The following is a 22,609-nucleotide window of genomic DNA, read 5'->3' on the forward strand; positions in this document are numbered from 1 at the left end:
CCGGTGGGAGGTGCTCACTCTTCCCTCTTCCATGCCACTCACAGTGGCCACCTTGACCTTCAAATCCCCGACACGGGCCTCCATAGAGTAGCAAACGGGAAGCCCAGTGCTCGAGCTTCTCTAGCTTCCCTGAGTTGGCACGGAATGTAAAGTAGGAAGGAGCTGATATGGAAGCAAACCACGATACCCAAATGCTCCAATCACCCCCGGGGCAAAACGATAGAATCGCATCGTTTTCTTTCCTCAAGGTTTTCATCAAAGGGAAGAGATGGGGGTATGGAGAGTAGGGTATATGGGAACCTCTTATATTTTTTAATGTAATATTTTGTGGGATTTATGTATCTTTAAAAAATAATAATAAAAAAGAAAGAAGTTGGAGACAGAGGGGGAAAAAAAGCCATTTTGTACGTTATCTGAAGCCCATTGAAAAGGGAGATGGAAGTGGCCAGGGTTGCACATGAATTCCCCGCGTCCTCACCAAGGGAAGCTGGATGAAGGACAGACGGACAGACTGACAGACCGACAGACCGCGGGACGCACTCACCCCGGCGCTCAGGTTCCCGCTGCTGATGCAGCCGGCCAGGCAAGGGTTAAAGTACGTAATTCCATCGGATCCACAGACGGGCTCATACTCGTGTATTTTACAACCACAATTAACATTGCAGCTTCCTGTCAGATTCCGGTGGGGCATGGTGAGGGAAGGCCTGAGAGGAAAGAAGCAGCTTGTAAGCAACACTGGTTTTTTTTGAAAAATAAATAGGAAGGTTTTTGATAATGAGTGAGCTGTCCATTTTAGATAAGATATCCCCCTTCACTCCAAACCAATGGTCGCATCAGGTGGCTGCCCTAGATCATCACTGCTATGAGTTTAAAACAAAACATAAAGAGAAATAGTTCAATGTCCTGGTACTCCAGATTCAACACTTTTTAAATTATTTCTCCTCCCTCACAAGTCTACGTTTTTTTTTTCCGGTGCTCCAGGTCTGGTCTCAACTTCCAGACAAGGCAATTCTAAGTGGATTGTAACTATTCCCTGCCTGGAGGCACTTGGTTCTATGTCTTACCAAATCTGGGCATCAGCTTCTTTTACTATAAAATGAAGAAATTACTTTTTCCTACCAAATCAGTAACATCCTTGTGAGGACATAAACATGGAAACAAGGAATCACAATTTTTTTTAAAATTTTTTAATTCATTTTTTAAAAATATTACATTAAAAAAATATGATAAGGAATCACAATTATCAAACATGCTCCTTTGACCAAAAACTTCAATTGCTCTGGAATGAATTATCAAAGAATGACACTAGACTCCAGAAAAACAAAAGGAAGTGATTACTAATTCATTTCAAACGGCCAGTGAAGAAAGTTTAAGCAATGCCTCGTTTAGGAATGCCCAAATGTGGATTCAAAATCAAACCTAGTGGGTGGCTGTAAAAGGGGGAAAAAGACAAGTAAGTATATAGGGCTGAGAAGAGGCATGGAAGGAAATGGCAGAGAAGAGTTGGCGCCCTGTGGCAGTTTGATATTATTGATGAATTCCAAAAAGAAACATGGATTGTTTGTAAACTGGTCTGTTCCTCTGGGCGTGATGCCCTTTGATTGTATTAAATTCAGAGGTTTCTCTTTCACTTGGTTAAATTAAAATTAGGGCTTTGAGTCAGCCACATCAGTAGGACGTTGAGTCCCTGGCCCCTTGATGGGTGGACACTCACACAGAGAATGACACCCGAGGAGGAGAGAGCTGAGCTTTGATGCTGGAACCCCTGGGGAGAGAGCCGGGCCATTCGCCTGATAGTTTACAGCTGGCCTTGTGGAGTGAGCAGAGCAGCTGAGCCCAGAAAGAGACGAGCCCTGGGAAGAGAGATGAGCCTTATCCCAGCCCACAGCTGAGACCGGAAGGAGCTGGGACCACAGAGCCTTACAAGAAGAGGAAGGCTGAACCCTGGCAGAGCCCGGCAGCCATCTTGCTCCAACACGTGGCAGCAATCTTTGGGGAGGGAAGTTATGCTTTATGGCCTTGTGACTGTAAGCTTTACCCCAAATAAACACCCTTTATAAAAGTCAATAGATTTCTGGTACTTTGCACCAGCACCCTGACTAAGATAGGCCCCCAGGGGAGACTGAAGGGACTCTGTAGTGCTCATTCCTTTGCTTCTGGGACCCTCATTTATATGCATCACTGATGAAATACTATTCGTAAAGCTCCTGAGTGAGCCAGAGCAGATTGTCCATCCATCCACTCAAAAATATTTCTCAAAGTTTGTAATGTCTCAGGGCTTCTCTATAATGACTACCTTGAGTACCTCCCATCCAGAAGGATACTAGACACATCAATCTATAAACCTAAAGCATTGTTCATTCCAAGGCTTTCTCCTGTGGCCTATTTCACACTTTGACATCTGAGTGTTCAGTTTTCACTGGGAGAAGAAAATCCACGGCAATATCAAAGCCTTATCAAAAAAGCCTTCCAAGGGAAGTGGATGTGGCTCAAGTAATAGGGCCTCTGCCTACCATTTGGGAGGACCCAGGTTCAATTCCTGGAGGCCTCCTGGTGAAAAAGAAGAGAAAAAAAAAAAGTGTGTCTGCACGTGAGCCAGTGCCCGTGTGGCAAGCCAAGTGCCCACACAGTGAGCCAAGTGCCCGCATGGTAAGCTGAGTGCCCACGCAAAGTGCCCGTGTGGTAAGCTGAATGCCTGCATGGTGGGTTGAGTGCCCACATGGTGAGCCAGTGCCTGCGCAAGTGAGTCACGCAGCAAGATGATGATGCAACAAAAGAGAAAAGGGGAGAGTCAAGGTGAAGCACAGCAGAGACCAAGAACTGAGGGGGATCAACTGACAGGGAACCTCTCTCTACATCAGAGGTCCCCAGGATCGAATCCTAGTGATTCAATCACTAGAGGAGAAAGATGAGAAGAAAAGACAAAAAGAGAAATAGATACAGACGATCACACAGCGAATGGAGACAGACAGCAAAAACAGCAAGGCGGGATAGGGGGAAAAAAGCACCTTCCAAAAAAGGCAAAAGTAAATAAACTCAATTTTTCATTCATGTCACTCCACAGAAGAAAAGTTATCACAAGGCTTTGATAATCATGGAGTTTGCAAACTCTAAGAATTATACCACTTAAAGTTAGAATACACCTTTAAAAAACACAATTCTAGATAGGTGGTTCACAACGAGAGCAATTTTGTCCTTAGGGGACATCTGGGAATGTCAGGAGACAGTTCTGGTTGTTACCACCACAGGGATGCTGCTCATATGGTGGAGAGAGGCAGTAAGACTTCTACACGCTCTGCAATGCACAGGATAGCCCCTGGGGCAAAGAGCATGCAGAGGGCTGAGGCTGAGAGACCCAGTTCTAGACCAACTGCCACATGATGAAGTGGAGGTCCAGGGAGGTCAAGTGATTTGCTACAAAGCAAATCACTATGTTAGCTAGAATCATAATAAAAAGGCTTCTGGTGTGCCTCACGATTTCCTTCATCAGCATTTTAAGAACTAAACAGCAAGCCATAAACAAATAAAAGGGCTTTTATATGTCTGTACACTTAGTCCCTAAAAATGGTAGCCTCAATAGCATACCAATGTGGTTATTACTGTTGCTATTTAGAAACCACATGGCATTTCATATTAATAGCATCCTCTGTGTTCATTTACGACAGCCACAGATGCCAAACACCTATCAGTTACAGGTTTCTCCATTCAAGAGGAAGGAACCCAAAAAGAATATCAAGAGATGTGTAAAACACACTGATTACAAGAAGGCAAATCTTTCTTGAGTCCTTGTTTTCCCATAAGGTCATGATGTTTGATATAAAGAAATGATAAAATATGAGAATCTCTAAAAAATCAATTCAGGCAACAAATATAAACAGCAATGAAAGGAAGTATGCATTCACTAAAATGTCATTAGGGGAAAAAGGTGATAGTGACACAAATAAAGGAAGATGCTAACACGGCTAATCCCTTATATTGTGCTGACTGAATAAAAAGTCATTTTTGAGAATAACAACATCTTGTTTGTTGCTTATTCTTTAGAAAATGGATGGGATTATAATGCAGATGAAGGTGTGTAAACCTGAGTAAAACCAAGCAACCTCTCATTTGCTTGAAGTAAACCCACACTACAGGCATAAAATGCACAAGGTCTGCTATACTCCACACTAATTCTTGTGCAAAGGGACTATGCATCATCTTTCCAATAAATACATTTTTTAAAAGCATTTATGACAAGATAGACATCCAACCAAAAAGCTCATGTTAACTCATGAGTAAACGTAGGATTAATTTTAAGCAAGACACAGGGACCCACTAGCAAATACCTGATAACTGCATAGTTCAAGTTGCAAGCCTGAGACTCACACATCACATCCTACTACAAAAATCATGGAATTATAGAACAAGAGAAATGGAAGAAGTATGTGGAATTATCTTGTATCTGCTAGTTTTATCTGCTAGTTTCAAAGCTGAGGAAATTATGAGAGGTATAATAACACTCTGCATATCACTGCAACCTCAAGAAAACCAGCCACAGGAATCCGACAAAAAAGAGAACGAGAAGTAAAAACATCAGATGTGAGGCCCAATTATTATTACAACAGTCAGTGAAGGATCAGTGATTAATATTTAAAATAATATACAATAATAAAACCAAATGTTGGTTAACATAAGTAAAAGCTGTATGCCATAGCCCTTGGGCCATTACACTGGTTCTGAAAGGACACAGTTGCATTCAGATATAAATAACCCAGACACCAGAAATTAGAGCACATCATCCCATCCCAAACCGAAAGAACACCTGACCTTCCCTATCTGACACTTCTACTGGTCTCCATAAATCAAAGAGGATCCCCCTAATTTTCCTTCTACCCTCTCTTAAGTTTTTACCTATTAAAAGGTATAACAAGTAGGAATCCACACATCCTATACTCAAGCCATGTGGATTGAAAAGATTATGATTTACATGGCAAAAATCTCTTTTGCATACACTAATTAGAAAAAAAAAGGAATCTTTCTCAATTTCTTAATCTTCATCAATTAATTGCACTCTTCAAGATTTCAATTAGAATATTTCTGGCAAGTGGATGTGGCTTAAGCAACTGAGCTCCCACCTACCACATGGGAGGTTCCAGGTTCGGTTCCCAGTGCCTCCTAAAGAAGATAAACAAGGCAGCAAAATAATGCAATGGGCTGCCATGATGAGCTGACGCAACAAGATGATGCAACAAGAGACACGAGCAGGAAAACATAATGAGAGGCACAACAAAGCAGGGAGCTAAGATACCTCAAGCGATTAGGTGTCTTCCTCCCACATGGGAAGTCCCAGTTTTGGCACACAACAAATAAGCACACAACAGACAGAGAGTAAGCTCAAACAATGAGAAGGTGGGGAGAAATAAATAAATCTTAAAAAAAAAAAAGAATATTTCTTTTCAATTCTACTTAAATTACTGGCTTCAAATTAAAATCCTTCCTTAGCTAGACATAGCTACACAGCTTCACATTTATAATTATCATCATCATCATAAATCATCATTATTAAAGTTAACAATTAACAAGTCTTATTTTTACTGCAAGAATTATGCACTGAGGTCACCACTTAAGCTCTTTCACTCATTACTCATGAGAACTATCACTATCACTGCATACCATTTTGCAAATGAGGAAAGTGAGGTTTGGAGAGGATAGATATTGCTGAAGGTCACTCAGCTAGTTTAGGATTCAGAGCTGGATTTCAATTCAGGTATACCTGTGCTCCAATAACGTATGCAATTAACCCTGACACCAGTAGGGCAGCTCTGGGTAAACTGCGTGTGGTTTTGCATTGTCTAGCACAAGACTTCCGTGCTGCGCATCCTAGCTCCTTCTCCTTCCTGGGAAAGCTCTAATGCAGCTTTTTCTGGCATTCAGCTTTCAGAGCCCCTGAGCATTAAAATCAGAAAGAGCTGGGTTCAATTCTATATCTAAGGTTCACAAGTATTGCAAACCTTAGATTTCACATTTGTAAAACGGGGGTTATAATGTCCTTATCACCAGGCGTGGGGAGGATTAGATGGACAAATGTATAACCACTCTCCAGCACTGTGCCCAGCACATGAAATGTTGGTGTGCGCTCTTTATCTCCACGCGGCAGAAGTATTCATGGATAAAAGCAAAACAATCCCAAGCAAGAAGAGGGGAACAGGCCCCCATGATGTCTGGAATTGAGGTTTGGAAATGGATGGTGGAGATGGTACCGTGTAATCAACAGCACTGAAATGTATAGGTGAACGTGGTTAAAAGAGGAAACTTTAGGATGTATATACTACTAGAATAAAAATTAAGAGATGAAACATGGGAGTGTAAAACACAGGAAACCCTACTGTAAATGGGGGTCACTAATATAACAAGTATAAGAATGTTCTTTCATGGATTACAACAAATGTTCAATACTAAGACAAGGCACTAATAATAGGGTGGAAAAATATACCTAATGTAAATAATGGATGACAGAACTATTTTAACAATCTTTCATCAACTGTAACAAAGGTAAGTCCTGTTAAAAAAAACAAACACAGTACGACAAAAAAGTACTATCATCAGGAAGCAGATTTGGCTCAACTGACAGAGCTTCCGTCTACCACATGGGAGGTCCGTGGTTCAAACTGAGGGCCTCCTGACCCATGTGAAGCTGGCCCACGAGCAGTGCCGTGCCACGCAGGGGTGTCCCCCGTGTAGGGGAGCCCCATGCGCAAGGAGTGCGCCCCATAAGGAGAGCCACCCAGCGCAAAAGAAAGTGCAGCCTGCCCAGGAATGGCGCTGCACACACGGAGAGCTGACACAGCAAGATGATGCAACAAAAAGAAACACAGATTCCCGGTGCTGCTGATAAGGACAGAAGCGGTCACAGAAGAACACACAGCGAATGGACACTGAGAGCGGACAACTGGGTGGGGGAGGGGGGGAAGAGGAGAGAAATAAATAAAAAATAAATCTTAAAAAAAAAAAAATCATCAATTGTAATAAATATTCCACACCTGTACAGCGTGTTGGTGGAGGGGTGGTGTATGGGAATCCTGTATGTTATACAGGAATGTAAACTTACAACCTCTCTCTCTAAAAAAAAAAAAAAAAAAAAAAAGTAGTAGTTTTCTAATTTACTTATACAAGAATGGTGGGAAAAGAACTAGATTGGGATCTAGTTTCAGGCAACCACTTACACTTAGTAGCTATATGACCTTGGGCCAAATCATTTAATCTCTCTGAACTTGAGTCTTCTGGCACATACGATACGGTTGTTAATACCTCTCCTGCCTATAGACAGGAAAGCAAGAATAACCAGTTAAAGGGAACATATGATAATATACAGAACAGCAAAGATTTACTAAAGGACTAGATATATGAAAGTTATGACTATTATTTAAGTTATAACGTTACTGTTATAGCTCCCTTTAGTTTTGGGGCCAACAAATTCAAGCCAGGTATAACTTGAAGTTTACATATAATAACCTACAACTTATATAAACCACCACATATATAGAATCATTTTATTAAAATACCTGTGTTCCTCATACAGATTGTTCTGAATTCCTTTATTATCAAAGTAATATTAATACCTATCCATTGTAGAAAATTTGGAAAACAAAAAAGGACTGAAAATAAAACTAAAATCACATGTAACGCTGTCACCCAGGCTTACCCAATATTCTGATTTTAGCATATTTCCTTCCATTTTTCACTGTGTTTACAGATTAACATAAATAACACTGTTCTCAAGATTACATTCTGTTTTAAATTCTATTTTATTTCCTAGTCATATTACATGATAAACCATTTTTCTATTAACTATGTTAATATGAATTTACAAACTGATAAACTCAGTTGTAAGTTGATAATAGTCATAGGTGTTTATGAAATAAAAAGCTTAATATGTTTGAACAGAAATTGTATACTCCCTTATAGACTTCCTGTTGATTTGTTTATATTTCATTTACAAAATATAAAACTCAGGGGAGAGAAAACTTGCTTATATTTCATATCCTCTCAATACTCCTAAAATAAAAACAAATTTTGCTTTTGTCTCCAAATACAACCAAAAATAGAAATCAACTCTAAACCTACTAATAAAAATAGCTAGAATACGAAAGCATGTACATCTAAAATCCTTTAAGCAAACTTTTGTTCTTCTAGTTTGGGGAACTCCCTTTAAAATAAGTAATATCTATAATAAATTTAAAAAAAATTTTTTTTGAATGGTGCCCAAAAAATTACACAGTGGGGCCGGGGGGGGGGGTGCCCTCCGGAGGTTGAACTGTCCATGAGCACAGGTGAGGAGATGAATGGTTCCCTTAGAGAGTTCAAGTACGACCAGTCCAGAAACACGACTCACCAGGAGAGTTTCCGCCAGAATACCATCTAGACACATCATGGTGCAAGATGGCAACATAGGCATGGTGACAAGGACAATGAGGTGCACTGAAGGGAAGACAGTCTGAATTAACAGACTATATTTATTTAAATTCTATAGTCTTCATTCTACAGGAGAATAAAACAATCTTGAGAGAAGCAGCCTGAGGGGAAAATCACAGGGCGAGACTGGTCTGAGAAGATCTCTGCGCTGGGCGGGCCTGGGGACTCCTCCCGTCCATGCTAAGAACACTTCCCTGTCACCCCGGAGCTCAAGAAATCATCCCTGGAAAAGTTCTGGCCCAGTTCCTCAAGTCACTAAACCAGAAGATGATATAACAGATTCCACTTTAAGTTCAAAAGGATGACATTTGATAAATGAAAGATGATAAAGCTCGAATTATTCAATGATTTATCACAACTTTGTGCTGGCTAAAAATTCTGCACACAGACATCAGATTTAACCCCATTTTTAAAAGTTATTTGAAAAAGTGGGAGAACAAAGCACAATAACTCACATTACCCAATGCATTTATATAAAGTATTGCCTACACTGTACAGTTTTGTGCTAAATCTCAGCTCTTTTGGCTGCAAGATGATTAGGCCCCACCTGTGCAAAATACAGTTCAATAGATGCAGTGGGGAAGCAAAACGTTCCCTAAAGGAAAAGTTCAGGTGCTAAAACCATAATTACTTGAGTTGGAAATGGGCCAGAGTTCCTAGGATCTTTTGCAAAGAAAAATCATCAGATTCTCACATCGGAGTTTTCTACAGGCACCACTAATAATGCATAAGTTCACTCTACAAAAAGACAGCAACTCCATCGTGGCTCCGGGGAGAGGTTATTCCTCCGGGACCATCCTCACCCCCTCCAGCCCTGAGCTGCCACACAGGTGCAGTGCCAACCCAAGGAGGGCCAGTCACACACAGCCGGAAGGACAGACCACGCCGTGAACCCGGAGCCCCTTGCCGGCTTCGATGAATGGAGCTGGCGTATACATTGTGTTTTCTTCTTTGTGACGGTCTTTCCCTTCTTTTAGGATAGTTCAATAATGAAAAGCATTGCATTCAGAATCAGAGGCATCTGAGCCCAAATCCTAGCTCTGCCATTTTTAAGCTGTATAACCTCAAGAAAGCTTCTCAACCTTTCTGAACTTCTTTCTCCTGTTTAAACCAAAAAAATACCATTATTTATTTATCACTTGCTAACTATTTCTGTGTTTTAGCCCATTTTATCCTCTCTATAATCCTAAGAGATAGATACTATTATTAAGCCCATCTTAATGAGGATTTGAAGCACAGAGAGGTTTAGGAATTTGCCAAGTACCTCATTTAATCCACACATCAATTTTAGAAGGTAGATACTATTGGTACCCTTATTTTTAATTTTTTTAAAGATGTATTTATTTATTTCTCCCCCTCCCTCCATCGTCTGCTCTCTGTGTCCATTCACTGTGTGTTCTTCTGTGTCTGCTTGTATTCTCATTAGGCAGCTTGGTGAACCGATCCTGGGACCTTCCGGAGTGGGAGAGAGGTGATCATTCTCTTGCACCACCTCAGCTCCCTGATCTGCTGCATCTCTTATTGTCTCTCCTGTGTCTCTTTTTGTTGCGTCCTCTTGCTGCATCAGCTCTCCTGCGCAGGGCAGCACTCTGCGTGGGCCAGCTCACCACACGGGCCAGGTTGCCTTTTACCAGGAGGCCCTGGCCATCAAACCCTGGACCTCCCATATGGTAGACAGGAGCCCAACTGCTTGAGCCACATGCACTTCCCAGTACCCTTATCTTCAAGATGTGGAAACCAAGCACAGAAAGGTTAAATAATTTGCCTGTAGTCACACAGCTAGTAATGCTTCAAGGCCAGGGTGACAATCCAGCCGGGCTTTCAAGAGCTGCAGGGCAAATGTAGTAGGTGTGCCAAGCACTTAGTTTAATGCCTGTAACTCACTACTATTGAATACTAGAAAACAGTACAGTACAGAAAGCAGCAGATCTATCCTCCATCACCCTCTTAGTAAGGAGGTGGTGTTCAGAACACAAACTATGGAACTGGATAATCTTGGGTGACACTCCTTATTAACTGATAGCTGAGGGCAGCTCTCTTCATCTCTAAGCCTTTTTTGTTTAGCTGAAACATGGGGATAATAGCACCTATGACAGAAATGTAAGATTAAAAAGACGTACATAAGGACGATCCTTATACCTGAGACAGTCAGGAGTTTAACCAAGTCTCCTCTCTTCACTACCATTCCCTTTACCTTCCTCTTTATTGACTTTAAACGAGAAAAAAATCCCATAGACAAATCTCAAAGTCATGCCAAACAGGTAAGAGTTTTACCTAGGCAGGCCCACCACATGCTGTTGAGCAGGTTGTGCACTGTACAAAATCACTCAGCCAAGAGTGCAAAGTTAGGCTGAAATGCAGCCCATGCCCTGTTCAGAGAAAGGGTCCCATTTTCATTCATCCAAAGGTAACCACGACTCGATAAGCAGTACACCTGGGGGGCTGTGTCACAGGAAGCGATTACATTACTTCACTCTCAAGACTATCTTTCTAGAAATACTTAGGGAGCCAGGGAAATTCTCCATGGAAACTGAGTTTCTCTTTTGCTAATTTACAAATTGTGTTGAAGTCTGACTGCAAATACTAAAATGACTGGGACCTTGCAACAGCTTCCAGCACATCTAACCAAGTTGCTTTTTCTTTGTTGAAGACAATTAGACGAGAAGAGGTGCATCATAAATCATGGATTTAGATACGTAGATGCGTATTGACATCAAGTTCTTCCTAGATGCAGCATCACTAGATGAGTCACATCCCTGCACAGAGGTCAATGCCAGGCATTTGGCCATCCTTTAAAGAAGAAATGGGAGTCACACTGCATCCTCTAGAAGGGAAGGGAGTAAAGACAAGGAACTAGCCTGTATCAGCACATACGAAGCACTCAGTTCTGTGCTAGAAAGGCTCACAGGCTTCCTCTCATAGAACCCTCATCATCAAAACGACACATTTGTTTAAAACACTTGGATGTTTTAAACGGGAGGCTGAGGATGCAGGAAGGAGACATTTACTTTTCATTTTTACCCTTCTGTATTATTTCACTTTTTTCAACTACAATTGTTTTACTTTAGTTATGCTTTTCACCAGGTGAGATTGACAATATCACCAATTTTACATAGGAAGAAATCAAGCCCCATTATAGTAGGTAAATATTTGGGAAGTTCACACAGCTAGAAAATGATACTATCCTTGACAAGGGAGTTTGTGAGAAGTTCGGAGCGTTCACTTTTGGTTCCGCTGTTTTCTCACTAACATGAAAAGCCAGGTTGTCTGCGAAGAAAACTAAGACAAGGATAAGACAAAGGGCATGAAGAAAGGGGTAAGAAATGGAACTACCATCCTGGGGAATGGGGAAGGAAGCTGACAAGGGCTAAGCAAATGGATTGCTCAGCAAAGACGAGGGCCAGCTAAGATTGGAACTCATAAATTTGTAATGGAGCCAATCAGCACAATTATGTAATTCTTCCCAGTAGTGCTGGGAAGGCCAGAAGCAGGGGGTGCAGGGGGGGCAGGACAGACAGGGTGCCACGCAAGGCCTTTAAAAGTCTTGACGGGACTTGGCGTTTAGAAGCAGAAAGACATCGTGCCTGCCTTCCATCCTTTCCGAAAACACACTTAAAATAAAAACAGAGAAGTAAAAGGAGCAAAGCCATCACAGCGAAGAGAAATGGCAAGAGCGACACCGACTTTTATGAAAACGGCGAGTAGATCGGCCTGGGTTATGAGAGGGGACAGAATGCTGCTGGGAGTGAGAGGAGCCGGCCTGCCCCCGGGAACCTCCGAAAGCTCCAAGTTCAAAGCCAGCACGTGTGACTGGACAAAAGTGAGGTGCGGACTAGAAAGCAAAGGGACTCCCTGGAGACCCATGGGAGACAAAACTGTATCCATGGCCCCTTCCAATCCCATCTATCCACCCACCCCATCCCAATCCCAGGGCCCAGAAAGCCATCAAAAACCACTTCTCTAGAGAAACTGGAAGACATTTAAAATGCTAAAATGTTGACAACTCAGAACCAGCCCCCTCGTGCTGGTCTTTGGGGTTTGGGCACATAACCTAACAGTCAGTGCTGCCAACCCTGCACCACGGCTGCCAGCTGAGGCTGGGGGCTGTAGGTCCCAAATCCCCTTCTGCGTTTGGTGTCAGGCTACTTAGTTCAAGAGAAGAAGTCAGGCAACACGTGGAAGGTGGGCGAGACATCAAAGTAAGCCCTCGGGAGGTCCTGGGATACAATTACAGTTGGGTCCAGAGGTGCCCAGTGGAAGCTAGCTTGACCTGACACTGCTTCTCTCTGCCTAGCTCACTGCTGACCAACAGCAATGCCCAAGTCCACCCCAGAGGCAGTGTCCTCGCAGTGACGGCCACGTCCACAGACCTCGCCACCAGGTCCCCCTTTGTGCTGCAGCCCAACACAACATGGCCCCTGTCAGGCTTTGGGCAGATAAGGTTGGTGACTATTTCCATGATTCTCTGACTTCCTCCTTCCACATCTTATTTCCCCTCGCTCTTTCCACATATTTCTTCCCACAATGAGCTCTTTCTCTAGCCCTCATATTAAACGCTTATTCCCGTAATGCTTTTAGTGGTTCCATTTTCCGATTGGCTCCTGACAGTGTCCACACGCTCCCTGCCGACCCTACACAGTACCCTCCACCGGGAGTAAGTGGCCCCACACCGCATGACGTCAGAGCTCCAAGCCAGAGTCCCACTGAGGAGAAAGCTCTATCCAGCCCCAGCCTTGCTGACCCCAACAATAAACAAACCAGGGGGTGAATGGGGACCTCATAATTTTTGAATGTAATATTTTTTTTTAAATGAATAAATTGAGTAGAATTTGAAAAAAAAGAAATATGAACTAGGCCTAGAGCTGCAGGGTGCCTAAGAGTTATCTCCTGAGAGCCTCCACGTTGCTCAAACGTGGTCACTCTCTAAGCCAAACTCAGCATGTAAATGCATTACTTTACCCCCAGCATGGGACCTGACTCCTGGGATGTGCCTCCCTGGCACCAAGGGATTACTACCAATCACTAACTGGTGATGCAAGTAGAAAGAGACCTTGAATTAAAGGGTCAACTCAGGTCAGGAGAATATCTCAGCCTACATGTATTAAAAACTGTGTTAAAAACTGCTTTTGACCTTGAATAAAAGGATAAAATGGCAAGTAAAAAATAAAAAATAAAAAAAATAAACAAACCATCCCAACTAGCTACTTGGTCTGGAAGAGACCATGGGATCTCAGCAAATGAACAGAACTAGAAATACAAAAATCAAAGCTCAGAATAAACCAACAGAAAAAATGACCCCTAAGACCAAAAAGATAAATTCTAAGGCACAGAAACAAAGTAAAGAAAATCTAAATATTTAGGCAGAGAGTAAAACAGATATTACCTCCCAAGACATCACAATGCTATAAAAGGGAACACTCAGAATATAACCAAAAATTATAAAAGCTTAAAAATTTATATAAGGAATAGAAAATAAGGTTTGAAAAAACAAACACTTAGGAAATACTAGAGAATACATAAAATACATAGGCAACCAGTTGGTAAGGTCCAATATCTGATTAACTGGAGTCATGGAGGGAACCACGACAATGAAGGAAAGACTGACTAAAGCGACAGTGGAACAGAATGGTCCTGAGATAAAGGAGACACCTGTGTTAGATTAAGAGCGCTCAGAGAGTGACTGGCACAGTGAAAGAACAAAGTCCTGTGCTGTGGCATGCATTCAATCATTTATTCATTCACCACCTACCATGCATTGTCTTAGATGGTTGGGATGAAACTACTATGTAAATAGCTGTTCTTGAGGAACTCATATTTTAGAGACAGAAGACAATAAACAAAGCAAATAATTAGGCAAGATAATTTCACATTGTGTTAAGTGCTATGAGGAAACTAAGGAGGAGGAATGTGACAAAGAATGAATGGAAGAGTGGAATCCCTTAGACTGAGCAATGAGGAAAGGCCTCTCTGAGAACTGGAGTTATAAGAAGGATCCAGCCCAGATCAGATGTGAGGGCAAAAGCCTTCATGGTATTTCCTTATGAAATTTCTGATCATCTTTAAATCTCCCAAATAAAGTTCTCCAGAAAGAAATGAGAACTAGGGCTAGAATTAAATTTCTTATCAATAATATTAGATGCTAGATGGCAAACAAAGCAATGGTTTCAAAGTTCGCAGGAAAACTTTTTTTTAAAACAAGAATTCTATACCCAATCAAACTATCACTTATATGTGAGAGAAGAATAAAGATACTTGAATACAATCACAGGCTCAAACAGTGTTTCTTCCCATGTATTCTTTCCTAGGGAGTTATTTGAGAATTTTCTATGGCCAAATGAGGAGTTAAACACACAAATAAAAACTAGTGGGTGCACGCAGGGGTGTCCCCCGCATAGGGGAGCCCCCCACACAAGGAGTGCGCCCTGCAAGGAGAGCTGCCCCGTGCGAAAAATGCACAGCCCATTCAGGAGTGGCGCCGCACACACAGAGAGCTGATGCAGCAAGATGACACAACAAAGAGACACAGATTCCTGGTACCACTGACAAGAATGCAAGCAGACACAGAAGAACACACAGCAAATGGACACAGAGAGCAGACAATGGGGAAGGGAAGAGAAATAAATAAAAATAAATAAAGTCTTACAAAAAGAACACAAAAAAACTAGTAGGTGCAATTGAAGAGATCTATGAAAGGAAGTCCCAGGATATCAGTTATGCTGAGCAACCAGTCCAGATTGAAGCAGGAGGACAGAGGGTTCCAAGAAAAATGAGGATTCGATAAAACAAAGTATGGCTGAGAACTAAAATTATATATATAAACATAAAACAAACATACGAGCAAGATAAAGGCAAGCAGTGAAGGGGAAAACAAAGAGAAGGCCTTTAGTGATCAAAGAAAAACAACGCAAGAAAGTTGTGATGCAAGTGAGGACTTTAAGCAGGTTCCCATCCCCATTCTGCTCAATCAGAAGGCTCAATCTGCTCAATCTGGAGAAAGTGAACCAAAGTCTCTGGACTTACGAATATACCACATTGAGGAGGCCTTTATGACAACAAGGAAATTAGGTGAAAGTTTCCAAATGAAACAGTGAGGACTTGGGCCCATCTCCCCAACCCCCCCTAGAATCCCAGCCCCTAACCTACAAATCTGTAATCCACCCAACACTGCCCCAGCCAAGAGAGGGGGGCACTCTTCTCTTGAGGAACTGAAGCACCGGGAGATGAGACCTCAGGTTCAGATACTGGCGACCCCAGTGAAATGCCAGCCGCCTACTCCAATCACCCAGAGTGAGTTCCACCAGGCAACAAGCCCTATCCCACCGAGAGCAACCACCGAGTTTTTAAAATTTGCACTCTCTGGTACGAAGGGGAGGGAAGATCACCACCAATTTGAAGGTAGCTTCTAACACAACCAAGCAAGCAAAATAAATAAAAAGTAGGCTAGTGGAGGTAAAAATTGGTTCAACCCCTGTGGATGAAATTTGACAATATTTAGTGTAATGCCATTTCTGGGATTTCATTGTACAAATACTCAGCACATGAGGGAAATGATATATTCATGAGGTTATTTACTGCAGCATTGTTTTTGATAACAAAGATTGAAAACAACCCAACTGTCTGTCAATGAGAGACTGATTAAATTACAAAATGGAATAAAACAGAAGGTTATACAGTGGTTCAAAAGTACTGCCAGATGCCTTGGGGTTACGTCCAGCCCTGTGCTGGAGGCAGCCCTACTGGATCATGAGATCCGACTGTTCAATTTTCAGGGCTTGTGCCAACTGCTTATTTAACATGGTCATTATTAAAAATTAAATCATATAAACTCACAGTTAAATAAAATATATAAAAACAAAGACAATGCTCAAAATTCATCATCACCTGCTGATGATTTTACTAAATTTTTACTATTATCTAAGCTCTTGATTAGGTTATTTATATCTCTGTGATGGATATTCTAGATAACATGGAGCATCTGAGCATCTTCCCACTCAGCGCTCACTGTCAAGTTGATGGTTTGAAACCAGTCAAGTCGGGAAATAGTTATGTCACAGAAATTGGTAAATGCTACCAATGGGGGCCTTTTTCTCCTAGGAGAGTCATTTGCTAAACATTTATCCTCACACCATTGGCTACATGTGATCTGAACCTCAGTTCTACCATCTGTAAAATTAAAATAATTATAGCACCTTTATGCTATAGAGGTTTGCCACCAGGATTAATGAGTTAATAAACGTAAAGCACTTAGATGAATGCCTAGCATGCTGTCGAGTCAATAGAAGGGTGAGGTACTCTCCTTATTATTACTGATATAGAAAGATTCCCAAACTACATTGTTCCATTTTTAAAAGTATGTACAGGGGAACAGACATGGCTCAAGCAGTTGAGCACCCACTTCCCACATGGGAGGTCCCGGGTTTGGTTCCCGGTGCCTCCAAAAAAACAAAAACAAACAACAAGCAAAACAAACAATAAAACCAATGCAGGGAAGCCAATGCAGCTCAACAGTTGAGCACTGGTGTCCCCCATATGAGGGTCCCTGGCCCTTGGTACCTCAAAAAAAAAAAAAAAAAGGATGTATAGAATGTTACCTTTTGGGTGTAAACCAGAGAAAATTAAAAATACATATTCATAATATTTTGCATAAAGAAGCTCCAGGAGGATAAACAAGAAATGAATAAAGTGGTTACCTGGTCTGCCTTTGGTTGGAGGGGTGGAGGGAGTAGTGGGTAAAGACTTGAGTAAGAGCAAGATGGTACCTGGAATTGTCATTGAATTTTATGTTTTTAGACAATGCGACTGCGTTAGCTACACAACACATTAAAAACAGCCGTTTTTATTAATTCAACAAGGATTTCCTCATCTGCTCTAATCAGATGCTACGGAAGCCGGGCTGTCAAAGTCAAAAGGGGCACAGAATAGGGGAAGACCACGGCTGCTGCGTGCCAAGAGCACATGCTCTGCTGGGAGGAGGGTCTGGGGGCGAGGGAAGCAAGCCTGACGAGTGGTACACGAACACTACAGGGCTTTGCCCTTAAATTACGACAACATGAAATGGCTCTTCAAGTGTACTTACCCTGTTGTATAAGGGATGTTTATGCCCCCTAGATTAATACTTTCACATCCAACAATAAAGAGGGTTGAAAAACACAGCAAAGACACACCACTGCAGATCATTGCTAGCTTTGCAGATTCTCTCGCACCAAGTTTCAATTTTTTTATAATATAGCCTCCCAGGACAATACCGACACCGGCACTGGGGACAATAATAACACCTGGGGAGAAGAAGGGAAGGACAGGATTAATTTGAGGTTGTATATGCACTTATTTGTCTTTTCTAGCTGTTCTGTTTCTACTTACTTATCAGCACTAAGGTAAAGAAGCAAAAATAACTATAATCGGTAAGGCTGCAACACGGGTGATTTTATAGTATGATACTCTTTGCAACACAAACGATCAACAAAGGACTTATATCCAGAATACATGAAGAACTTTGTGAAGCAATAACGTACCTGTCCAAACAACCAAACAACCTGTCCAAAAAATGAGCCAAGCCCAGGGTAGGTAGTTCACTGAAGAAGAAACCCGGATGGATGCCCAAATGGAAGGGTGCCAAACATCGTTGCCAAGAGAAAAATACCAATTAAAACCAGAATGACTCTACACCCATTCACATCAGTAAAAATGGAAAAGTCTGACGGAACCCCATGTTGGCAAGGATGCAGAGCAATGGGAACGTGCAACACCACCGGTGGGGTCTAAAGTACCACACCTACTTTGAAAACAGTTTGGGTTATGTGGTGGAGGTGAAGACATACACGCCCTGGGACCTGGCGACTCCATTCCTGGAGCTACACCCTGAAGAAACTCTTGCACATGGGCACATAAAAGAAGTACGAGATATTGAAAGCATTCTAATACTCCCAAACTGGAAATAAACCAAACATCCGTTAACAGATACACTGATGTAGTAATCGCTATGATGAAGTACAGCTATACAGCGATAAAATTAAAGAACTACAGCTACACACAACTATGTGGGTGAATCACACAAATACAATGTTGAATGAGAGAAACCAAATGCAATCAAATACACAAGGCAAGACAGCATTTGTATAAAGATCAAGAACAGGTCAAACTATACTGATTAAGAATGCACGCACAGGTGGGGCATGCGTGAAGAAAATCCAGGAAATAAATGCCACAAAAACAAAGTTAGGGGCGGGGGCAGGTCAGGAAGGATCAAGGGGGCTCCCCTGGTCCTAAAAATATTCCATTCTGTGACCTAGGTAATATTACACAAGTGTTCTCTTTGTAATTATTCATTATCTCTACCATATTTTAATTCATTTCTCTATGTTAAAAAATATTCGTCAGTTAAAGAATAATCATCATGGTGCCTACCTCCAGAACCTTACAATCTAAAAGAGAGACAAAAGACAAGTCAACAGAGTACAATGAAACAATTATACAAAGGACAGGAAGGCTACAGGAAAAGCAGCCCCTGCTTCTTCCCTGGAGAAATCAGGGAGGGCTTCACAGAAGTGGCAGTATTTGACCTGACACTTGATAGAAGTAGTCAGAATCTTTGAGATCTGAAAAATGAAACAGAACGTGCCCAGGGACCAGCAAAGAGCGAACAGCTTTGGGGTTTCAGAGCAGTGCAAAATATGGGCAGTGTGGAACACAGGCTACTGGGAAGTGCTGGGACATGGGGCAGATAGCTAAGGAAGAGTGAGACCACATGAGGTCCCAGGAATGGGTGATGGGAGGCACTGAGGAACTCTGAGCCGGGGTCTGCCATGCTGGGAGTTGTGCACCACATGGATCATTTCTGACAGTGATAAGGAAGGCAGCTTAGATGGGGCCAAAAACTAGAGTCAGACAAAGTTCAAATGAGCCATAGCAAGGATCTACACCAAGAGCAGTCAACTGGATTGGGGGCGTGGGGGAGAGGGGAGAGGAGGGGGGAGAGGGAGGGGGAGGGAGAGGGAGGGGGAGGGGAGGAGAGAGGGAGGGGAGGGGAGAGGGAGGGGAGGGGAGATGTAATCAAAGCCAAGGGTGTCCTACAAAGAAAAGCCCACAGGAAAAAAAGAGAAAAGGAGCAGCCACTGAGGCAAGAGGAAATTTGGGAAATAGTGTATGACATGGGAAAGCGTGGGCTTTGGACTCAAAGACTGGAGTTCAAGTGCTCATTCCATCTTTTCTAGCCGAATGGTCTTGGGGGAGCTTCTGAGACCCTCTCACTGGATTTCCTTACTTGGTCCCGGAGGTGCCTGTCTGTCACAGTGGAGGGAAGGGAGGACCCATAAGCAGACACAGGACGCAGTGGGCCAGGTAGGACGACCGCGCCAAGCCTCAGCCAAAGACAGTTTCACAGAGAAACAGACAAGAGAGTCGAGGGCTGGGAGGCGCCGGGGAGATGAGGCCGAGAGGAGACAGCCATGGGGAAGGCAGAGGCCAGGCGGCCGCCGAGTGATGAGTCGCCAGGGCGGGAGCCCGGGAGCCCCGGCTGCTCTTCCCGGAACTTTGGCTGCAAAAGGAAGGAGGGGTTTGGATGGAGGGTTAGAGGTGGACTTGGGGATTGGGTGTTTTGTTTGTTTGCTAAGATGGAAGGGGTCGTCAGCATATTTACCTTCCGAGGAAAATGGACTATAAAGGAATGAAAGGCTGCATATGGGAGAAAAGATGATGTGCTGAGACATGGAGAGAGCGTGCGGTGAGCAGCGCTGCAGTCCTGTCGGCTGGAGAGGAGGGAGGCCTCCCGGGTCTGGGCTGGGAACGCGTCGGGGATGGGAGGGGGTGGGCGCGCCACAACCTGCAGCTTTTCTGGGTTTTTTTTCCCTCCGTTATTTTGGAAACAGAATATAACACATGTTGGCCGAGGAACAAACCCCCCTGGCTTACTTCATTCCAGTCTTTTTCTATGCCTTTTTCCTTACAGAACTGATATCAATGTTGTAAATGCAATTTCTTCTATAGCTTTACTTTTTTCTATATAACTAAAGACAAAATCAAGTTTTAGAAGGAAGGGATATTGAGAACTATAAAATATGCCAAAGGGTTGGAGTAATGAACACTCAATAAGAAAACATAGAGGGTTGGCAAGGAGAGCGCGCAGCGGGTCGCGATGATACTGGACACCAAAAGCTGCAGCTCCGCCCGCGGCACGGTGGGCTCGACTGCGCGTGCGCGGGGCAGAGGCCGAGGGCGCGGCACGTCAAGGGGCTCCATTTCGCCTGCTCACCAGCGTTCACCTTTTCATCCTCACCATAGTCCTATAAAATTGGTATGGCCCATTTTACAGATGAGTAAGCTGAGGTCTCAGAGAAGTGCCTTACCCAACGGTGCACAGCAAAGCTCGGACAATCTGAACGGAAACCGAGGTGTCCTGACGCCGCGCCCGGCACCCGTTCCACGTTAGCACCCCCGCCCCTGGGGACCAACGCGCCCCCGCAGCTTTTAAGCCCACTGATGACAGCTCGGTAGGACAGACTGATTACCTTGCTAAGGTAAAACACAGCCACCACCAATGCTATGAAACAGGCGAGGCGTTACATTTAAAATGAAAACGGTCCATTAAAAAAATTCATATTTCAATTGATCTTACAGACTGACAGGTACTGCGGTAGGATAACAACAAAACAAATCCCCGTGCTCCTAGCTAGGTCATAATTAAAAGCAGTCAAGTTTACTTAACTATGCGTCCTAATTAGCATCCAGCTCTTAGGAGAAAATTTGCCATCAGGAAATACGAGATTACCACCCAAGAGAGACCCACTAAAATCTCCTGGTGTCCGTCATCTGACATCTCAATGTCACCTAAATCTTGCCACTCTACCCAAACAAAAGGTTCTGACAGGTCCTTCATGCTGATTTTACATGGCTCAGGTCTTCTGCTTGTGTGGGAGAAACTGTGTTTGGAATTTTAGGCATTATGGGACCAGTAAGGAAGGCTGGGGGCTGGTGAGCAGGGGGGGGTGGGCAACAGAAGCACCTTCTCATGGCCCTTTCCCAAGGCCCCCGTGTGTTTAGTAGTTTGGGGTCAGCTGTGGAGAGCAGTGCAGCTCTGAGCGGAGGGGCTGATGTTAGTGAGCCCACTGCAGTCCGCCCGTCAACTTCCTGCTAAGACTGCCCTCTCCTCTGCCTTCTCCTTTCCCCTCTGCCCTCTCCTTTCCCCTCTGCCTTCTCCTTTCCCCTCTGCCTTCTCCTTTCCCAGTTCAGCCTCTCCCCTCTCAGGGCCCAGATCCCAGACGCCAGAGAAACTGCTCACTGCCTCCCCCTCCTTCCAGCCTCTGCATCCGATCCAGCCCCCCTCTCCGCCCCCAGGCAGGGTGGGAGTGCCGGCCCCAAGTTTCTGCTCCTGGAGCCTGCAAGCGGCTGTGACTTGCAGAGTGTGGGGGACAGGCGGGCGGAGAAAAGACAACCAACTGATGCCCAAGGATACCTCCGGCACGTGCATGAGGTGGGCACAGACGGGACCACGCCCGGGGGCCCACGGCGGTAGAGGGTAGGGGGCGTCACTCCAGGAGTTTGTGCCTCAGATCCGGGTTGGAGAGGGGGCTCTGCGGCTGGTTTCCTGGAGTTCATATCCAGCTCTGCCCCCTCAAGCCGCTCGCCCTTGGGTAAGCTACTGAACGTTTCTCATCTGTAAAAGGTGGATCACAATAAACCCTTCCTCACAGGATTGTTAGGACCAAATGAGTTAAGACACGTGAAGCACTGAGAGCAGTGTCTGACCTGTAGCATCTACTCAGTAAACGCTGGCTCTCATCACCATCATCATCTTAACAAGCGTGGATATCAGGATCTAACACGAATGAGTTCAACAGTGCACAAATACGTTGCAACCATAATCAGGCAAGTTTCCATATGCTTTGTAATCTACAGGATCATATATAAGTTACCAACTATCAATGGTCCAACATAACCTCTATTAATTCTTTAAAATATATACCTTTTGTCATTTAGCTACGTGTTAAACACATAAACGTGTAGAAATTTAGTTACTGTGTACCTATATCTGAATCTAAAGGACTCACTGCTGCTCTAATTATGAATTGACAAGGCAGAAGATACCCCTTTGTACATAAAGGGTATGAAAGCATACTGCTACCTTCCAGTTGAAAATCCCTAATTTACTTATTATCCAAGTAAA

General features: G+C 43.4%; 1 protein-coding gene across 1 annotated transcript in view; it reads right to left on the reverse strand.

The window, feature by feature from the left end:
* SLCO5A1 (solute carrier organic anion transporter family member 5A1) overlaps window positions 1-22,609 on the reverse strand; it is a 146,813-nt gene that overhangs the window by 13,769 nt on the left and 110,435 nt on the right. The window contains exons 6-7 of the mRNA XM_058275631.1: window positions 17,528-17,726; window positions 545-704 (exon numbers count right to left, since the gene is read on the reverse strand). Of these exons, the coding sequence (XP_058131614.1) occupies window positions 545-704; window positions 17,528-17,726 (359 nt within the window). The remainder of the gene's footprint in view (window positions 1-544; window positions 705-17,527; window positions 17,727-22,609) is intronic.

The sequence above is a fragment of the Dasypus novemcinctus genome, chromosome 14 (assembly GCF_030445035.2).
Source record: "Dasypus novemcinctus isolate mDasNov1 chromosome 14, mDasNov1.1.hap2, whole genome shotgun sequence".
In the NCBI taxonomy this organism is placed as follows: Eukaryota; Metazoa; Chordata; class Mammalia; order Cingulata; family Dasypodidae; genus Dasypus; species Dasypus novemcinctus.